Consider the following 21,631-nt stretch of genomic DNA (forward strand, 5'->3'; position numbering starts at 1 on the left):
CCTGTAACAGCCAGGGCACAGACTTAAAACAGGGCATAGCTACAACAACAACAAACCAACCCTGTCAGTCTGTCAGAGCTTTTCATATTTCACCAGTAATACTAGAGTTCTCTTTTTATTGTTTGTGACATGAGAAAATGAAGAGGTGGTGATGTTTCAGTTCCAGACTTATTTACCACATTTTTCAATGTCCCTTCTTTCCATTGGCTTCTTGTTCAGAGGAAGTTTTCTACACAGTCATTTTGAAACTGGTTGTACTCCTTAAGTTTTGCAGGATAGTGGAAGCCAAAGCAGGTAGTGATTGCACTGGACTTGAGGAGGATCTTGTGTCCCAGGTTAATCTTTAGTATGTGACTGTCAGCATGTAGAGCATTTATCTAAGAAGGAAGACTTGAGGCTGTGGCTTGGAATGAGAGTTTTAGGCCACTGTACAGGGATGTCAATCTTTGAAGCAATTTGGGAAGATGCTTCCCATGATGGAGTCTGCAGCCTTTGTCTGTGGTTACATGTCCAATACCTCGTGCTGGTGATGCATCTCATTCTGCACAAGGCACAAGGTGATCTCCTTGCAAAGATGATAGTTTAGTAAGGCCATTAAGGGAGAAGAACTTACTGTAACTTTTCTCCTCCACAGCATCTATGGTCATTTACTTTCTCAGGAACACATAAGTGGTGCTTTCCATGCGACTGTCCTTCGTTTTTAATGAGCATTGCCATCTCCTCAAGACCACTGCATCTGACATGCTTAACTCCTTCCAGTCCAGTACTGAATGTTGCAGCATTGCTAATGAGATTATGAGATTTATGACTGTAAATCTCTAAGCCTCACTTTAAACCCTTAAACTGCTGTAATGCCTCTTATCTTTTGGGAAAAATAATTGATTATTGATAGCATGCCTTGCTGTTCAAATGGGAGAATCCTTTGAAAGTATTACTTTAGTCCAAGAAATCCCTGTTCTTTCAAAAACTAAATTACTCTCATTTATGTGTAAGTTATGAACTTATCTATTTACGATGGATAATGCAAACATGAAAGCAAGCAAATCAAAGATGTACAGGAGTTTTTGATCTTGTCCTTTCCCCTTCAAGAATGTGCAAAAAAGAACGAGGCATTTCATTCATTAAAGTAATAATATTGATGAAAAGGGATCACAAGCACTTTCTGAAGCATGACATAATGGCTCTTGTCTGGCTGTATGTTATCAGTCTTTGATTTACATTAAAGAACCAAATAGCTGACAAGAAATGTTTTCAACTCTCATTGATTCTTTTATTTAAGGGAGACTCTGAGAAAAATGGACCACAGAAAGAGATGTTGTCTAACTACAAGATACTCCTTCACATGCAATAATTAAGTTGCTGGAAAGCTCATATGTAAATCTCCTGATAGTCAAGATTGTTTTCACCTCCTTAGCCATATCTGAAATTGCACTCTGCTTTCAATGTTGCATGTCTTTTGTCAGCCTTTCCAATCCAACAAGCTTACTCTGTAAATTTAATCTAGTGATTTTAATTGAATGTGACCAAAGTGGCAATTTACTGGTCATATCTGTGTGGTGATTAGGTCTCAACTTATAAATTGCCTCAAACTTCCTTCTGTCTTTGGCCTCATGCTCTCGCCCCCTCCAGCTGGAAGCCCTTCCTGCTGACAGTCCCCTCTGAACTCTGGCACAGGAATTTCCCAGCTCAGAAGGTTAAATGTGTTCTGAATCACCAAAGGCCCCAAGTCTCCTCTCTAGCAACACATGGCTGGAAATGTGGTTGGGGAGAGGAGGTGAAGGGAAGAGTTCAAGTCATTTATTGGTGGCAAATTGGAACATGCTGTACCATGAACTGTTACAAAGATGACATTGGAGTGGACATTGCTGCATGAAACCATGTGAGAGAGGCATAGAAGAGATGGGGAGTGCCCAGAGAAGGGTCACCAGTATGGTCTGGGGGCAGAAGCACATGGCGTCTGAGGAGGGGTCAAGGGAGCATACTAAGCTGGGCGGGGAGCCAAGGAGGAGGAAGGGCTCTGCTTCCAGCTGCAAAAAGGGTGGTCAGAGAGGAGTCAGAATCAGCCTCTTCCTGGAAGTGCACAGAGTAATGGTCACAAATTACCAGAAAGGGAAATTCCATTAGTATGTTTAGAGAAGAAAAAATGCTGAGATTGGTTAAGCACTGGAACAAATTATCCACAGAGATTGTGAAATCTCCTTTCTTGGAGATAGTCAAAACTCAACTAACACAGTTCTGACTTTGAAGTTGACCCAGTCTTGAGCAGGGGATGGGAATGCATGACCTCCCAAAGACTTTTCCAGCCTGTGAGTCTGTCTCCAGACTGCCTTGTTGCTGGATTAGCACAAGTGAGCAGCCAAGTCCTTGGAGCATGATACAGGAACAAGCTCTGTAGCACAGGGTGCTGACCAGTGACTGTCTGAACTGCCCTGCAATGTTCCCAACCTCTTAGATATGTCCATTTGCAGTGTCTGAGGACAGGGTGTTTTGTGTCGGGCTGTTATTACATACTTTAATCCTGGTGGCTGTGACCCTGCCAGCACAGTAACAGTGTTTTGGAAATATGGGAGAACAGTCAGAAACATGATGTGGTAATCACTTTATGCTGCACTGGAGGGAATGATAGAAAGGCAAAGAATGATCAAATGCTTATGTATGGACAGGAAGTTACTGCAGGACTATATAGTGCTTTACCTGTAAGAAACTGCAGATGCTTCCACCTCATTTTTATAAAGCAGGCAACTCTGTATTGCAGGAAAAAATACAGGAGAGATTATTCAGAGTTTTTGTTGTTAAAAAATTAACAGCTCACTTTCAGAAGTTGTATCCTGCTAAAGATCATGAACTAGTTATGGAACAATGTAAGAATAAAGTTCAGCATTCACTCTGCTAACTGCCCGGTATTTTTTTTTTTAACAAGTGCCATTAAAAAAAGAGAGGGAAGAAGTAGGACAATCAAATAATGGACTTGTTGCCTACATTAGTACGCACTGCTGCAGTGTAGCACACCTATGGTGCCCATTTTATGAATTATTATGTTTGTATTTATACACTATCCAGTTCCATGTACTTAAAATTATTAAGAAGCCTAGAGAGAAAAAGTTTTGATTTCTGCATGAAGAGATGCTCTTTGCTTAAGAGCAAATTTTGTATTGCAGCGCCGGCTTGGAGATGCTGCGAAGAAAGCAATCAGCAAGCTGCAAGTCAGGACGATCAGGAAAGGTGACAAGGTAATTTTTGCAAAATTCTTGTTACTAAATTAAACTCTGTGCTGAGGATTCCTTTAGACCTCTGGGACAGAGGCAGAACAGAAATGCCAATTGCTTATTTAGTACTGTCTCCTTCAGGTGGGGAAGGAGTGGAAGTTAAATGAAACAGAGTGGGGAGAGAGGGTGATTCGGTTAAAGATGCAGAAAATTCTGAAAGTTAAAACATACTAACTAAATCTGCATGCTTCCCAGTGCAAGTTTCCAGCTGGAAACACGTCAGAAAATCTGACTTGCTGGTTTTGAAATGCATTACTGGATTTGCAGTCTGCTTCAGTGAGTGTTTTACTTTGTCACATAGCCTCTTATATTAAGAGATTAGCTAACAAAATAAAAAATGAATATGATGAATATTCTCTTCCCTGTAGGAGACTGAGCCAGACTTTGATAACTGTGCTGTTTGTATCGAAGGCTACAAGCCCAATGATGTTGTCAGGATATTGCCTTGCAGGTAAATTGAATGTGCTTTTAGCTCTAATAATCTCTACTTCAAGACAGTCTCTGCTCTCAGTTTCACACTGATGAGATTACCTGAGAACTTGGGGAGGGAAGGGTGAGTTTATTATTTTGGCCTATTCCAAATCTGTTGGTAAAGATAGCTGAAATGCATCTTTATTCTACGTGAAGTGAAACTAGTGATGGTGGTGAGACGCTGAGGGTTTAGTATGGTGGAAATTTTATCCAACCTGAGCCTATAACAAAGTCTTTAGTAAGATTTTTAAACAAAAGTTTTGATTTGTCTGTTTTCCTCACTGTTTTTCTAATTAGAATAAATGCCTTAGGAGAATTTCCCTCTGACTTGAGAGTGAGCCCTGGCCACAAGCATCCAGGGATAGAGAAGGCTCCTGCTCCCCATTGGGCTACTTCTTCTGCTGTCCTGGGCCTGAGAAAAAGATGGTTTTTGACAGGAAAAATCCCCAGCCATAGAAAGAGATGCCTCATGTGAAGATGCCCTGTGCAGCACATCCACCCGCAGTGATGTGACACAGGAGTGCAGCCTCTAGCCATCCCTAACAGCTGTATTCATCTTGTGCTACTGTACTGTCATATGTGAAGTGTTACCTAATGGAGGATTTCTCTGAGGAAATCAATTTCTTGAGAAATTTCCTAGGATCAGTTGCCCCTAGGAGAGCAACAGCAAGTGTTTGATTTCCATAGAAATACAGATATGAAGTGCTGCACATATGGAGCAGAGATTTTATTATTTTCAGTAGAACTTATTTCTTCTCCTGAGTCATGTTAACTGGCTTGAGAAACCAAAATACTTGTTTATTTTCCCGTTGTGTTGTACCCTAGTAGATATTTGAATGTTACAAGCTGTCCATTTCTGTTACTTCATGTGATTCATTAAATCTGTTTACTGCCATCACTAAATGGCTAACACAAAGCAACAGATTAATCATAAATTTGACCTACTGTAAATCCCCCACAATGACAAATTGCATGTGAACTCTTTTCTTTTTTGTGAGCAAACACAAACACATCACTTCATGAGGCAGAAATACAGAAAAATGAGAAACTACCGGAAAATGTGGACCTTGGTTTGGCATCAAGCCTTTTTGCACAGAAGCAGAATAAAGCTTGGAAATTTTGCATGATAGAGACAGGCAGTGTTTTGAGGTAGATCTACAACAGTTTAAATATATGTCTAAGCTTTAGCTTTCACTTGTGTCCCACCTCATAATTCAATGAGCCTTTGTCATCCACGGCATTGCGTCAAGCAGAGTGAATAGGAAACACAGAGTTAACAGGTGGTGTTTAGTTCTTGGCTGACTTAAAAGGTCACCCAGAAAATGACTCATGCTAAAAGGGTAGCAGTAGCTGAACTGTCTTGTAAAATACCCACACTTTGAGCCTTAGTAGTTGGGAATTATAAAAACTCTTAAGATCTTTCTCAAGCAGCTATTTCACCAGCCCTGGCTTTCCTGCTACACATACTGCAAGGGCAGTGTTTTACATACTTGCACGGGTTTGAACTTCTGAAAGATGAAATGGTACACCTTATTCTTTCTGCTGTTTTCAATCTCATCTCCTCATCCAAAACAAAAAGGAAAGTGGATTCATTTCTGTTTCTGTGAAGTGAGTAGGAGTGTTATATCTTGACAAAGACCTACAGACTCTGTAGTTTTCCTGCTCCAGTATCCTCAGTTAAGCCGTGTGCATTTTCTAACATGGGAACCTCATTAAACTTCCAGTATAGCAGTGGATGAGTTCTGAAGTCAAAAAAATACGTGTTTACTAGGACTTGGGCTGTTTTCCCAAATGTCCTCTGTTTTCTGCTGGCACTGGGATAGTTGGTTTTATGTACCCCACTCTGGAAAGCTCAGAGGAGAATTCCAAGAAAACTTGTGCTTCTTCCTCTTTGTCTTCATCGGGCAGCTCCCACAACTGACTGAAGTAAGAAACTTCACAGAGTGCATTACATAAATAAGGAATGACACTTGATAAAAGTATAGTGTTGACTTGCAGCTAGTTTTAAGTTTAATGGTAGCAAACATCTCTGAAGTTGTCTTTAAGGGCATTGACACAAGATCAAATGTAACCAAGTTCAAGGTTCCTAGAATGACATATCTTGTCACAGCCTTACTTCATTCTGCTTGTCTTCCATCTCCAGTTTCAAAAACCATTTCCTCTTCTGCTGTAGCTTTGGAGAAAGTACTAGTCCTGCTGCTCCCAGTCTGTGCCTTTTACTAAACTTTTACTTTAAACTTCTATAGAGAGGCAAGAGATTTCTTTCAACCTTATTTCTACTGAGTGCCTCATAGGTTCTCTTTTTTGCTGTTTCATTTCTTTCACCAATAAACACATTCTCTGACCTCACTCCAGGTCATTCTTTTCCCCTGAACCTTCACTCCATGAACAACTGTGATTTCAGAGAATTATCACTCCTGCTCTCTCTTTTTATTAGCTTCTGTGAAAATTATTTCATCACACACATTCTTCCCTTTGATTCCTTCCTTTCACCCTCATCATCTTCTTTTGTCCTCCTCAGAAGTAAATAATACTGTACAAGCACCCCCCAAAATCTCCAACCTTCTTGTTGGATACTACAGTGCTACTCAGTCTCTCACTAATAAAAATTCTAAATCCTTTATTTCAGCCCTAGGTCTAATCCAGGCAACTGATGCTCTTACTCTAAGGTTCAGGGATGTTTCTCTCTTTCTGCATAGGTGAGACTAGGAGTGGTAGGTGGGAGGAGAATAGTTTCCCTTAATCTGGAAAAAAAGCCTCTCAAAATTGTTGGCAAGCTGAACACTTTACAATAGTTGTACTAAAATTATTATTATTATTATTATTATTATTATTATTATTATTATTATTATTAGGGCTGAGTGTGGCATGATTTTTTTCTTGTATGATTAAAATTGCATCTTTAAAAAAAAACATAAATACATTTCAAACAAAAGCAGTGTCTAGTTTAAAAATGTGAAGTGCTATTTAGATAACAATAAATGGAATGCTCTGGGACTTTGAGGTTCTTTTGCTTTGTGCTCTGTGAGCTTTGCACAGCCATGTGCAGCCACAGGAGAGTGCAGCACAGGAGGGATCCCAGGAGGCCAGCACCTCTGGAACAGCACAGGGGCACTGGCACGCACATGTCGTTCTTGGCAGCTTTTTCCAACACACACTGCAGTCTCCTGGGATGAAGAAAGCAAACCCCCTGATAATTTATTGCAGTGCTTCGTTACCTTGGCTGTGGTGAAGCCTTACTTATTGTGTAACCTGGATCTCACTTGCTACAGTTTAAACATCATTGTGCTTCTTATCCCTGGGCAAGATGGTGAACAGTTGTTTCCTTTCCCTTATAAAAATCCTTTTGTATGAGGTTGGGACAACATCTCACCTTCCTCTCTGTCAACTCATCAATTGCAGTTCTTTTGAGAAACTTTTCAAATCAACATAATTTTGCAATGAATGTGGTTGCACACAATAGTGAAAAAACCTGTATTTTTTTCTAGCTTTGACTTTGATTGTCAAAGCTATGTCCTGAGCCCGAGTTTGAAACATCTCTTACTGTCTTGCTGTATGGGTCATTACTTCTGAAATCACCCATGATGGCTCTATCCTCTCCTTCCATTTAAAACTTGCATCAGTCAGAACTGCAAAGGGAGGGATTTTTGTTGCAGTTGGTCTTTTGACATCTTTGTCTTACCACGGGACAGTGAAATACTACAGTTGCTCTCGTCTTACTTTATGTTGACCCTTCTTTTGCTTGAATTTGGAACATAAAACAATTGACAATTTGTTGTTGAATGCCATAAGCATGTACATAGTGCTATACCTAATAAACTTTCAAAACCAAATCTGCAAAGCCTGCCACCTTGCTTTTCTGCGCAAATGTTTACATGTTCAAAACAGATATTATAAGAGCTCTAATTTTATAATGCAGTACAAAAATTTTAAAAGGCAAATCTTCATCTGATATTCTGTGGCATTCCATTATTCTGTGAATTTCTGTCAAATAATCACGTTCCCTCTGTAGTACATATTAAATCTGAAATTAATGGAGTCATAATACACTGTGCTAAATTAGTATTGAGATGTGCAAAGTGACAAGATCTGTCATGTTTTTAAATTACTTGGATTTATTTTAGAATATTGTTTTTGAAGCCAACTTTAGGAATACTGAACTTCAGATTTTAAACTCTTTAAGGCATGAAAGTGTTCCAAGCTTTTGATGCTGAACAAACATCATGAAATTCTCTAATATGAACCCCAGTTTGACTGAGGCTTTCAAAGCTGGAAATTGAAAACGAAAGGGAATTTTCTGGTCTATGGTAAAAAGTCTTGGTGGAAACTATGTATTTTTTATTCAAAACAGATTTTGGAAATCTGTTTTGTTTTCTGAGAGATTAATAAATATCTCAGGTTTTGTAAATGGACTGATTATTTTGGCACAAATGTGCTTCAGATGTTTGCCAATAAGCATATTTATGAATTTGATTATATAATTAAAGAAAACCAATCACTAACAACAATTTCTTTATTATTTCATGTAGCTGAAAGGTAAGACATAATGAATTAACACTGAACTAACAAACTCAAGAAAATCCATTGGTAAGACTTCTAAATGTAAAATTACACATGCCTAAGAACTGTATCTTTATGCTTTCACCTATTCAGAATGCTTGCCTGATAGTGTGCTGAACATGCCCCTCCTAAGATAGAAGGAAGGAAATTTTAAGCAGGACAGACACCAAAATCTGGTTCATTTGTTGTTATCCGTTAGGTCAGGTTGTGTTTGGAAGTACAGCTGTGAACTTCAGTAGCCTTAGTAAAGTAGTGGCTTAAACTTCAAATATCACAATGCTTCATTTGATTAATCATATTGACATACAGGATCAAATGAGGCTTGATACCCCAGCCAGCTGATATAATTAGACTAGGTCGAACTTCCAAGAATATGTTTGCCCTTTGCCATAGTTGTATAAAGTGACACAAAGCACAGGACTGCAGTAAGTTGCCATGTAGTGACACATCTGCTGACCCATTCAGCTGAATAAGTACCTGTTAAATATTTAGAGTTATTTTGCTACATTAGGTGACTCTGGCTTTCTCAGAGATTGCATTTCCTCGTAGAGACTGGTATGTTGCCTGCTCCAGGCTGAGCCTTTGGATCCTACAGATATTTAGGTATTTCAAGTCTAACAATAGATCCAGCACTGCCAAGCCCACCACTAAAGCATGTCCTCAAGTGCCACATCCACACGTCGTAAAATACCTCCAGGTAACACTTCCTTGGGCAACCTGTTCCAATACCTGACCACCCTTGGGGTGAAGAAATGTTTTCTTGTATTCCTAGTAAAAGAGTATGATCTCAAGAGAGAATACAGTCTGCCAGTCAGGTACACACATTGACTATCTCTACAGTCATTATCAGTTTGTTAAAGGCAAACCTAAACAAGAAACTTTCAGGTGCTCCAGCTGATTGATGTCTAGGAAAAGTGGTGCCCAGCGGCTACAGGGCTCAGGTAGTTGCTTGGTAGTCCCTTCAGACTCAGAACAGGATTAACAACAATTCCTTCAGGGAACTACGTAGGAGCTCTCTCTGATGGGCAGCTTCTAAAGAGCAGGGAAGTCAGAAAGGATATTTATAAAAGCATTGTACTGGTTTTTCTGTTTAAATGGAAAGTATTTTTTTTTCAAATTAAATTTATTTCTTTTTGCCTCTACCCTGAAAAATACTAGACCCTCAATGGCTTCACATTTAAATTGTGTGTAATTCAGGTTTGTCTGAAGAACTATTAAGAATAACTAGCATGATTGTTACCTTTTCCAGCAAGCAGCTTTTGTTTGCTGGCAGCCTTTAACATTTAAAGGATATCATGTTTGCTAATGCATTTTGTGTATTTTCCCTAAATCTCTTAAGTATGTACTCTTCTATTCCAAACACATTGAAATGTGCACATGTGCTTCAGTTGCTGCAGGAATCATTTTAGCCTTATGTGCATAGGATCTAGTTCTACAGTCGTTGAAGAGGTCACAAACTGCACCAGTTGAAATAATCTCGCTTGAAAGAATTGAAGCTCAAGAATCATCTGGTACTAAATGGTAAATTGTGCTGTGGTGCATTTGTATTAAGATATCCTGGTTTTCATTGCAGGCATCTTTTCCACAAGTCCTGTGTAGACCCCTGGCTGCTAGACCATCGTACCTGCCCGATGTGTAAAATGAATATTCTAAAAGCTCTAGGGATTCCGGTAAGCACTGCAGAGCAGCCCATCAGGGCAGAAGGGAAACACCAGCCACCTGAGTATATCCCTAGCCTTGTCCTGTCTGTTCCCATCTTACTCTTTTTGCCATATTATTGAATAATTAATTGATTTATTAAGGGAAGTACAATTGGAAATGTCTGATTCTACCTCTGTCCTGCACCCCACTAGTATTAGCAGGGAAGAGTGTTTGTGTGATTGTTGGTTGGGATTTGTGTGTCTGTGGCTGCCTGCTAGGTGAAGCAGAAGATTGTTCACTGGTGTTTTGGTGGATTTATAGACTCTTTCACATAGCTTTTAGGACTGGATTTAATTTTTTAATCATGCCCTCGGTTCAAATCTTAAAGCAGAAATTCTGCAAATAAAATCTTCCCTGCTATACTCATCAAGGACAACAAATTGCTCATTCTGGGGAAACAAGTCCTTTTTCTGTCAGATTTCTCTTAAAGTCTATCTGAAGCAAGGTCTCTGCTTCTAATTCCAGTTAAGGGCCCTTTTTCCCAGTTACTAAGCATGTGGTGGAGCACATGACATACAAGAAATTGTTAAGCTCTTTGTTATTTGGAACATTCAAATGTGGTTAGAAACTGCAAAAGTAATTGATCTTTCTAAGTCGCATGTTTGTGTTCAGATGGTGTATGTCCTGTCTGCCATACACTTTCCCAGCTGGAGCTATCACCAAGCTCAGGGGCTTCACTAGGAAGGAGTGAGTCACTGTCCCCCACTGTGCAAGGCTTGTGAAGTTCAATACTGAAACACCTCCAGTTGATGCATTACCAGGTGCTGTAAATAGCCCCCCGAGTTTCAGTCAGTGATGCACCAGTTCACATTTGAAAGAGCTATATAAAGTAAAATAGTTCACATGAACGTATTGGGGAGCTGGTATAGCCATTCTCAGAGAAATCAGTTTCATGGAGACGAGGAAGCAGGTTGCAGGCAGATATGTTAATAAACCTAATATAATATAATCCAAACTGAAAACATGCAAAGTGGAAAAAGAAGGAGGGCATTGTATCTAGGGTAATTCATCAAAACAGTTTGGCTACTTTTTCTGCTAAATGTGTATATTGTCTTTAATATATTTAGAGGTGATGCAACTGTTAAATCGGGGCTTAGGATCAAAAGCCCAAACAAAGGCTAGCTCTGCCATTCAGCATCTCTGCACCTAGGCTTAAATACAGAAATATTTCCTCAGGTTCTATCTCAACTCACAGGCCTGCTATGAGCAGTTACACAGGGTTCTGACACCTCTTCTCTCTACCCAGTGTATTGTTCCATGGCTTCCCTGTGCATTTGACAGCACCATACCATTTCTGCTCTCACACTGGCCCGTTCACATTTTTGCCCAATTTTGTCCAATTTTGTCATTAATGTGCTCTTTGTCCAGCTTCGTAATCAGGGCATATAGGCAAACCAGAGCAATGCTTTCTGGAGGCCTGCAGTGAGATGTTAAAGGCTTCCCAGAAAGTTTAGTACTGTTAGAATTTACATCCAGAACACGGCTCTCACTGGCTTCACTGGCTGCTGCTGAAGGCTAAGCATGTCCACAGGCTGTTTGAGGCTGGGCACAGCTAGTGGAATAAAAAACATGCCCAGAGGCTATGTGTAGAAGTTTTGGTTTACATGGCTTGATTTCATTGCCTGTGAACAGCTCTGTAGTGGCAGGTGTAGAAATACCTAAGTGCCAGAAGTAATTGAAACACCATTTCCTCAAACACTTTCCCTTCTCTTAGCTCCCTTTCCTCTGCTGTACTGTACAGCAGAACGGGGATCTAGCCTGCTGTCCTCACTGAGAGCTTTATGCTTGGAGCTTCTTTGGAAATAATTGTACTGAGCATGTAATTAAAGATGCTACTGTAACCTACATGAACAACTGGTTCAAATTAAGATTTCCAAATCAGCTGTAGTGTTGATCTGTCTTAATACTAAAAATAAAGCACTTGGATGTGATGTTAATGTTCCATTGGCAAAGTTTTTTTTAGGGGATTTTGTTGTATGAATTTCTGTAAAAATTTCCTGTAGGTTATTCTAAGACAACTAGCTGAAAACAGACCTCTTCATCTCTTGGAGGAAGCATATTGGCGTACATGGATCATTGGATATGTTCATGAAGGGAGAGTCTTGTCCCTCAAAGTGACTTACAGTAGGAGCTGCTGTCCATGGGAAATTGGAGTAAATGGTAGCCTTTGTGTCAGGTTTCCTCTGGTTTACAGCAAAGGAAGTGGAGGTATAAGAGCATCTGGTAGCTTGAGGGTTAAAACTTCCTATACTGCTATCAGTTGCTCCTCTTCCCCTCTTTTTTCTACCTTCTCTTTCTGAAATACACCTCAACTCCTGGTTTGTTCCTTTCCTACCTTATGCTCTCTCCTGCTTCTCCTCTGCATAACCCCTCCTGCCCAACCTGTGTCCTTTAGAGCTCCTGCTCAGCTCCCAGGACCTCTTTTCTACCTGCACAGAAATCATGTTGTCTTCACCCTTCTCACTGCCCAGCACCAGCTGAGGACAGCCCAGGGTGGACATCATTCCTAAGGTGTGCTTTCTGGTATTCCCATAAACCAAAAAAGCCACCAGCACACATGAACTGGTGTTTTTAGAGACTCATCACTTAGCCAGATGTCCATAGGCTGCTGTGGGAAAAGATATTGCCCTCAAGGAACCTGTAAAGTTCTAGGGCTTCTCTGTGAAAGGTGGCAGACATTTCTGTAGAGTGGGTAAAGCAAAATGTCATTTCCTAACCACATTCTTGAGTCTTGTTGAGCCCTCTTAGCTGAAATTTCCACTCACAAAAGAAGAAAAAAGCCTGAGGCAGGCATCAGCCTCTGATGGGAGACTTGGGTGCAAATTTGCAAAAGCCATTTTGGACGCTTTTACAGTAGGAGGAATGAGGAAATCTTACTGTAGACAGGCTATGGAGTTTTTTTCCCTGCCAGCTGCATGTGTGTCCTATGGTTGTTATTAAAGATCTGGCTTGCTTGTCTGTGGGTATATTGTACTTCATTTAGCAGGAAGACTTTGGATTTTCTAGGAAAGGATTGGTTAAACCCAAAACACCTAAATGTTTCAATTCAATTCACAACTAAATTCTGCATTTACTTTGTAATAGAAACTTCAAGTATTATCTGCCCTAAGTTCAGATTCCCCAGGCATCCGTGAGGCATCAAAACTCCTGCACTCATTTTCACAGTCGCTGAGCACCCCAACACCTTCACTTTTCTCCACAGCACTCTGCAGCTCCAGAAGATTATTAACTATCTACCAGCAAATGGTTGGCCTGACCTTTTCCACTCTTTCCTGGAAAATCCAGCTCAGACTACACCTGCAATATTTGAAAAGGATTATTAGTGAAAGTGTCTTTCAAAGAGCTACTTTGCTATTGGGATAATCATATCACATGAGGTAGTTTCGCTCTGCTTCTTCCTCTTTCCTGCAAACATCTGCTGGATATGCAGTCACTTGCATTTTTGGCAGCAGATTGTATGACTTGAAGCTATTCACTAAGAGCCTTAGCCAAACCCTCTGAAGTCAATACAAAGCTCTCCTTTGACTTTAGTGTGCTCTCAAAGCACTTACATGCAGGAAACAAGTGAAACCAATATAATTAAACTTAGCAACTGTATCTGGGTCACTCTGGCAGCCAAAGCCATAATGGTTTGGGTTTGGTTTTTTTGTTTTTTTTCTGATCAGTATTTAATATAGTTTTACAGCATGCTCTTAGTTTTGGGTATTTTTTTCAATTGAAATTATTCAGGAGTAAAGAGATTAATTACATCAAGCAATATTATTTTTGCATCTTTTATGTTTGGTTTGACTTTCAATTATAATCCCCTCTTCAATAGGTTTAAAAGTTTGTGATAAAACCCCATTCTAGGAATAACTGGAATCAGAGCAAAGGACAGACACCTGCTCCCCTGAAAAATTGAAATAATTTTTTCTATAGGAGAGAGAAAAATAGGCCTTTGTTTTTAATATACACTGCCATCAAAAGTAAATTAAATTTAAAATGACCTTCTGAAAACATTGTTTTATAATAGCTAAGAGAGAGGGAAAGAGTGATAGATCTAAGGGATAATTTTGGGTCCCTGTCCTACAGATAAGTTATTGGTACTTCACTTGGAAAAGTACAGATTCAATGAGTTTCATTAACACCTGGTATAGTTGAATGTGCCTTTTTTATCCCAAATCTGAGGCATTCTTGCTGCTTGTGGATTAGACTGGAGCCAGACAACAACAATTCTAGTTTTCATTCCAAACTGGAGTTTGTGGATCTGAGACTGCTTAAATTGCCTGTCTTTTTTGTTAGGAACACGTATGAAAAAAACACTTAAGAGGTGACAACAATCAAACATGGAATGTGTGGAAAAAGAAAACATGCTAAGTTCCTGATTCTGGGGACAAAAAAAAAAAAAAAAAAAGTAAACATATGGTAACCTTCTGTGCTTGAATTCAAGGGGATTTCTCTTGTGCTTAAAGTTAAATCTCTCTTTAAGCCTCTGCTGTATTATATTTTGCTTAGTTTCTTGGTGCCTGCTGTTGGAGATAAGCAGATAGTGAGATTTTCCAAAGTGCCTTGGCATGTGAGACAACTAAGCATAGGAAAAAAATCAGATCCACCAAACAGAGTACACCTCCTCTGACATTGGCCATTTGAATGTTGGGTTTCCAGTCCAGCAGCTTAAGCCCTGTTTCTGCTTAGTGCTGAGCAGAGGGAAGGCAGAGGGAGCAATTCATACCTAGGGTTAGGGGATAAATCACACAGCAAAAATGTCTCAAACCTCTGAAGTTAGAGGAAACCTAAGTGATGGATCCAGACTAGCTGACTGATTCCTGGAGAATAAGGATAAATGGGAACAACTTAAATTAATGTTTTCTAGCTTAACAAGGCATCCGCATATTGCAGCTCAGTCTTGCTTTGTCTCTCTGAACACTGGCTTGCTTCACATAGCAAGAAAGACTGTGAATCAAAAAATGCTCTTCAGTTTCCCATTCTTGTCTGCTTGTTTCTTTTCTCATAATTGTGTTTTGTAGGAAATACAGTATTAGCAAACATCTTTTGATGTTTAGAAACTTGTCTTATAAACAGTTTTAGCTTCTAGTTTTGCACCACACACATAGATGCACCCACAGGCATTTCTTATTGAATTCTTATTCCTGTAAGCTCAGATACTGGCTCTGTAAAATGCATATTTGAAAAAAATAATAAATGTAAAATACATTTATCGCTCCCCTTCAGCTCCTGTCTCTGTTTACATTTGTGATCTGATTCAGCAATCTGCCTATATTGAGCAGATCATACCAATAAGTCAGTTACTTTTTTAAATGTGCACATTCCCTAATCCTTTTAAAAGTATAAAGAAGAATGTTTAGCAATTGTAGGTGACACAGTTTCCATGGCATTCTTTGGGTCTTTCTTCCAACAGATTGTATTAAGTACATGAAGACAAACTCTGTGTGTTTATTCATTATATGTTTTCATTTTCAATACTAAAATAAAGCCAAAAAAATCTGACAAAGAGGTAAGAAGTAAGTTGAATCTTTTTATCAGGTAAGAGCTCGTTTTTCTCCTTTTTCTTCCCATTAGCCAAATGCAGATTGCATGGATGATATACCTCCAGACTTGGAAGCATCCATAGGAGGACCACCGACCAACCAGATCACAGGAGCCAGTGACATTACCGTGAACGAAAGCTCTGTCGCCCTGGATCCCCCAGCCCGGACTGTGGGAGCACTACAAGTCATCCAAGACGTAGACTCCTTTCCTCAGGCTGGTGAGAGTAACTTCACAACAAGCAGTAAGTTCCAATTTCTAGCAGGATTTGCACTGAAATAAATGTCTAGAAACCCCAACGACAAACCCATCTCTAGTGAGCAGCCTTTGAAGGCTTTTCATTGGAGCAATGGCCTTATTTTAAGCCCAGCAGGAATCTACAGGGTAAGTAAATTTAATATCATGTGTTCTGCTATACTGGACTGATGGTCAGAGTTCCTGTACTTGGAAGCCTGAGTGAGTTAAATAACACTAATGATTTGTACAATAACAAAAGGAAAATTTTACATGTTTTCAGTGTCTTTAGTTTTCACTTGTGTAAGATATGTAAGCAGTAGCATTTGAACAAGTAATTCTCAAAATGTCTGCATGTCTCTCTGTTCCTAAAAATTATGTTCTCTGTTGAAAATCTGCTTCTGACTCTTTAAAAGAAATGTTGTCAGCTGTTTTGAGTGAAGACTGTGCTAGTCTAAAATTCTCAATTTTAGGCAAAATAGCAGATCAGTAGAAAATACCTATCTATTTGATACCAGTTGGTGTATTGACAAGACTGTTATAGAAAATCATCAGATATACTTGAAGAGAGGTAGAAGAATGTGATAAAATACAGTTTTGTGTAGGTTCTGGAAAAAATACACATTTTCAGTGGTTTCTAGGTACTACTATGGTCCTGGGCATGAAAAGGAAGGTAAGTAATAATATTATATGTAAAAGGCAGGAGATGGCACTAGGCTGAAATGATTTTACATTACTCTTCCTACTCTGTGGAGAGACTTGATCATCCCATTTTCTCTCGTGTTGTCATGCCAGTGTCACGGAAGTGAAAATAACTTCTAGAAAGACTGGACTTGTGACCTTAGATACTGGCGACCCGGATTTTTACATTCTGTTTTGTGGATTTCAGGTTTCAGGTTTGGTCCTTTTATGGTCTAAGTTCTGGATCGAGCAAGGGGTGAGCAGCAAGGTTATAATCCCAGCCATCTTCCATGGCCAGCTGCCAGCTCGGGCCACTCAGTTTTCTCAACTCTCCTTGAGTGTTGGCAAGAGATGTTCAGAACAAGATGGGATTTTGTTGCTTCCAATAATTGTTTTGCATTTAAATGCATTTAAGGCTGATTTTAAAAACAAAGGAAAGATGGCATCACAGTGTAATAAAGATTGGGCTAAATGCTGATCTCTGTTCTGCCCTTTAGCACTCCAGTAGCAAGTAGATCCTCTCATGGATAATGGTCCATGCCCCACAGTTCTCTGCAAGATTCACACTGTTAAGGCTGGGAAGGAGGGCTATGCATGCCCTTACCCACACAGCTGTATGACACATGCTGGGAAAAGCCAGCAGCCTGGTCCCAGGCCCAGCATGAGAGCAGTCTGTGCTTTTCATCCCAGGATCTTCACAGGCTGAGAAGCAGCTCTTCTGGTTTCTCAGCAGGCATAACAATGGTGTTGAGGCTGCCAGGGAGCACAAGAGCTTGGTAACTCTCCAGGCACTCTCTTCCCTCCAGATATGTTTCAAGAGATTGCAGAAGCACCAAACACATTTTCAATTCATTTTCCAAGTTGCCAGCTAAGTTAAGGTGAAAAGCCTTCTCAGAGCCAGCAGAATTCTGCAAGGCTACAAAGATGCTTGATTTTTCCTTGGTGCCCTTTGTTTTCCACCTTACCCTCCATTTTTCCCGTTACCTTTGATAATATTGGACAATAGATCTGAAGACTGGACAATCCTGAGGGCTGGCAGCAGAGCCCACGGACAAGGAACTTGCACCAAGATCAGGCACACAGACAGCAAAGTACGGAGCATCAGGAGATCATCACCTGAAGAGACTGGCCAGGCCTAGGGAAGGACTGTGAAAAGAGTTTTTTCCTGGTTATATGAGAGAGAGCAACAGAAGAGAGCAGGGAGAGAAAACTGGCAGATGACCTAAGCTCTGTGAAGGTTGCAAACCTCACACTGTCAGAGGTGTGGGTGGGGAAGCAGGCCTTTCCAGTGGCTTTGAGAGGAAGGAAGGCCTGAGGAAAGCTCAAAGCGCCTTGGGACCTTCCAAAAGCGAATGTATACTGCCTATGCTGTGGTTGTCACACAGTCACTCAGGGAAATCTGATTTAATGCTTAGTTAGCTGCTGTCATTCATTCATCATTGATGTGTAGACATGAATCTTCATCTGAATTTCTCATCTAAAGGGCAATGTAGTACTTGAATATTTGTCAGTGATGGATGAGCAAGTTTCCCTGCTGTCATCACCATATCCAGCATGGTGCATTTTGCAGTAGTTCCCAGAAAAGTCACTTAGTCACTTTTTGCAGCAGAGCTGCAGCAAAGAAGAGGTCTTTGGTTAGGGTTAGGGGGACTGAGTTCCAGCAGTTATGGGAATTTGACTCTTTAGTTGCCTCATGTGAATTTGGAGAGTTCAGGCAGCCTGAAAGATAGAACTTGGCATTGTAGGCAATCTGCACTCTTAAGGCAGTGAAAGGGGAACATCCAGGACCTTATGTATAGTTGTGGTATGAATCCAAATGCTAACTACATCAGAGAGGGCAACTGTAGGCTAAATAACTGGGTCATAGCTGTCAGAGTAGATGGAACTTTATAGGCATTGTGTCTGTTTATTGTATTTCTCATATCCAGAATGCTCTGTTACACAACCACAGAGCATGCTGAGCTTGCCCTTTCTGTGAACTAGCCTGCCTGGGAATTTTTAAGTGATGACATTGATTGCTCCTAGGAATCTCTGCTGAAGTTGCTAGGTTCTGGCCTCTTAATATAGCATTACTGATGCAAGCCTACTCCAAGGCTGAATCTGCATTAAAAGTTTTTTCCCCCTTGTTATTGAATCTGTGCAGACTCCAAGACTCCAGTGCAGCCTTGATGTGGCCTCCTGCACCCAGCACCACAAGGCCTTGCATCTTGCCTTGTTCCTCACAAAGTTCAGTGGTCCAGGAGGTAAAGGACTTGCCACCTTCTTTCCACCCACTTCTGCAACACTTTTGACTTCATATTGTTGTTACATTCTTTTATGTCTGTTGATTAATCATTCTGGTATTGTTGTCTTGGTTTGGGTTTAATTTCCCTTCCTGTGTTTCCAGTGATTATTCAGAACCAGAAGACCTCCCACAGTGTGTCTGGAGGGAGGGTATTCCCACAATACTGTTCACATTGGGTAAAATTCTGTCTCCATGGTGGCAAATCTCCTGCCTACTTCAGTGGAGCCAGATTTTAATTTCTGGAACTCAGCCAGTGCTTTTCTTCTTATTTCTGTGTGTATGCTCAGCAGACATCTTGCTTTCTCTCCCTCCCTTTTGCTCCCCATGCTCCTGGTATCTGTGGGACCCTCAGAAATGTAGTGTACTATGAACATCTGGATGGGACTAAGCCCTAGGGTTCCTTGCTAAACCAAGAATATCCTTTTTAGTAGCACTGAGCACTTAAAAATGGGCCAACATTTTCTCTCATCTGCCTTTTAGCAAGATCCAAGCCTTCATCAAGTCTCTTGGGCATATCCACAGCCCAAAGTCTCTTCAGTATTTAGTCTTAGTGACTGTTTGCCCTCTGTGGTGGAATATTTTGTAGGATCCTGGGATAGCATGTTGTTATTTCTGTAACAGGTTGCTGAAAAATTATTGATGGAAAAAAAACGAAAAACTGGAGGTTTTTTTTAAAAAGAGGGGGAGAGTGGGTGGGGGAAAATAGTGTGAAGTATGTAAGAGTTCATCTCAGCTGACTTTACTGCTCTGATTTTTTCAGCTCTCCAGAGCATATGACAGATGACAACCTAAGGATCTTTTTCAACAATAATGTATCAGAGAAATCTGCGGTGCCTAATTTTTAGTAGTGAGTTTTGCAAAATGTTAACATTTTTGGAAATCTCAGTGCAGGTGGAATTTCCTGCTCTACATATGATATGAGTGTAAGCTGGACTTGGCTAAGATCTGAACTTGAAGGAGCTCTGGCTACACCAGCTTCAGAGGGTGGATTTAAGATTTGAGGAGACCATTGCAATATTTTTTGGGTCAGGCTCAGCTGGATTGAATAATATGGTTAAAAAAAGGTAGTTTTCTGAGAAAGTAGCATCTAGATATTCTGAAGGTATGGTGACACTGGCAGATGAAAAGTAATTTCATATTCTAGTAGTTTCTATATTCTTTTATAGCATCCATTGTCATTTATCTCTCTCAAGCAGTTACTAATTTTTGCAGTAAATAATGCACACTGTCTTTGCCAGTAAAGTTTATCTCTTCATAAATACTTCCCATTTTTCAACTTAGACAAGCTTTTATGCTCCATTCATCCATTCAGCATGTTCCATCTCATCCCACCGCATAGGGCCTCAGAAATCCCATTAGTACTATCTCTGTGTCTGGAGGGAGATCCATAAATAATTCTACTGTGCACATGAGCAGGACTTCTAGTGTGAAAAACCACAAACTTTCCCCCAAGGTGTCATATCACCTGCAAAGTCCACAGAGTTTGGCACACTATACAACAGTATGGGCAGTCTAGACAATATCAGTAGTTCCTTTTCTGCCTCTCATTTTGTTCTTTCCATAAAACCCTGCCAACGTACAGCTCATCGTGACTGTTAGGACCCTTTCAATTCTCTTCTGATAGCTCTTCATTAAATCTATTAATGTAACTTTTCAGGTAATTATTTTGATCTGGGTATGTCTAAAATATCTTTCTGAAGTGTAGTCAGCCTTTGGAAGAGGATGAAAGTGCATTATAAGAATCTGATCCACTGTTGTCTTGTAACCATTTGACTGTTCCTCCGTGCTATGAATAGTAGGGTTTTATAGGTGGAATGTAAAGGGGGAGGAAAACGTGGAAAAACTCCCTAGATACTAGTTAATGCAGCAAGTTATTAACACTTGCATTAGCAAGTCCTAATACTGTCCCAGAGAGAGAATACTGATGGGACCTAGTTTAAGACTGAGCAGACTGGGTCCCATGTGCCTGGCATGTGACATAAGTCCTGGTGGTTCTACTAAAATCTTGTGGGGATATTGTACTAAATAATTGTCATGGACCAAAACTTCCAATGAGCTGAGTTCCTAGATTGTTTTGGGACCAACACTGATGCCAACATAGCACTGATGGTTTGAAAGAGTCACCAAGTGAAACATAGCTGGTATTAAAAATGTTCTCTGGATTATCATATACACCTATGAGACTCCTGTCAGACTCTAAAGGGACAGAGAAGTTTTTCTGTTATAAAACTGTTCCTTCTTTCCATATGTTGAGAAGTGAAACCAAAAGTGTTTCTGCAGAGAAAATTGCAAAAAGGGATGTACAAAACTGCTGTGAATCAAGGGGGAGATTTAAATTCTAATGTATTTGTTTGTTTTCTGTTTCACATCTGCATCCATTGACACTGTATACAGAGCAAAGATGAAGACATCAGATCAATAAGGTCCCTTGTCCCCACTGAGCTGTGATATGGCTCAGTCAGAGTGCATGGTAAGCACTCACAGCAGTCTGGACTAACCTAGGGTCCCAAAAAGACTGCAGGTGCCATGAGATTGCTTAATATTTAAGTTTAGGAAGAGATATAGTGTTCACTTTCAGTAGTGGAAGCTCTATTTTTTAACACTTCCTGTACATTTGAAGTCTGTGACAGTCCCTGGCTTGCCTCTGTCTGTCTCAAATTGCGTTCCTGCCTCCATATTGCTTTTATGTTGTGTAGCTGCCTTGGAAGCCCAGTCCAGAAGCCAACCAATTTCTTCCTGGTGGTTTTGTTTCATTTGGATCAATTTTCTGATCCAGAAGTTGTTGTGCCAATATAATAGGAAGAAAGAAATGTGGAGCACAAGAGAAGAGAGGGACATAGAAGCCAGCTTTCACCACACTATTCCCAAAAGCAAGCACAGTATCTCCATCAAAACTGGACCCTGCACA

The 21,631-nt window shown here is 40.2% G+C and overlaps 1 protein-coding gene across 2 annotated transcripts in view; it reads left to right on the top strand.

The window, feature by feature from the left end:
• Positions 1–21,631, top strand: part of RNF150 (ring finger protein 150) — a 113,543-nt gene that overhangs the window by 66,362 nt on the left and 25,550 nt on the right. For both annotated transcript variants that reach the window (XM_041412009.1, XM_041412008.1), the window contains exons 3-6: positions 3,159–3,230; positions 3,635–3,717; positions 9,871–9,967; positions 15,558–15,768. In XM_041412009.1, the coding sequence (XP_041267943.1) occupies positions 3,159–3,230; positions 3,635–3,717; positions 9,871–9,967; positions 15,558–15,768 (463 nt within the window). The remainder of the gene's footprint in view (positions 1–3,158; positions 3,231–3,634; positions 3,718–9,870; positions 9,968–15,557; positions 15,769–21,631) is intronic.

Source organism: Onychostruthus taczanowskii, unplaced genomic scaffold, assembly GCF_017590055.1.
Source record: "Onychostruthus taczanowskii isolate IOZ18803 unplaced genomic scaffold, ASM1759005v1 scaffold38, whole genome shotgun sequence".
Taxonomy (NCBI): Eukaryota; Metazoa; Chordata; class Aves; order Passeriformes; family Passeridae; genus Onychostruthus; species Onychostruthus taczanowskii.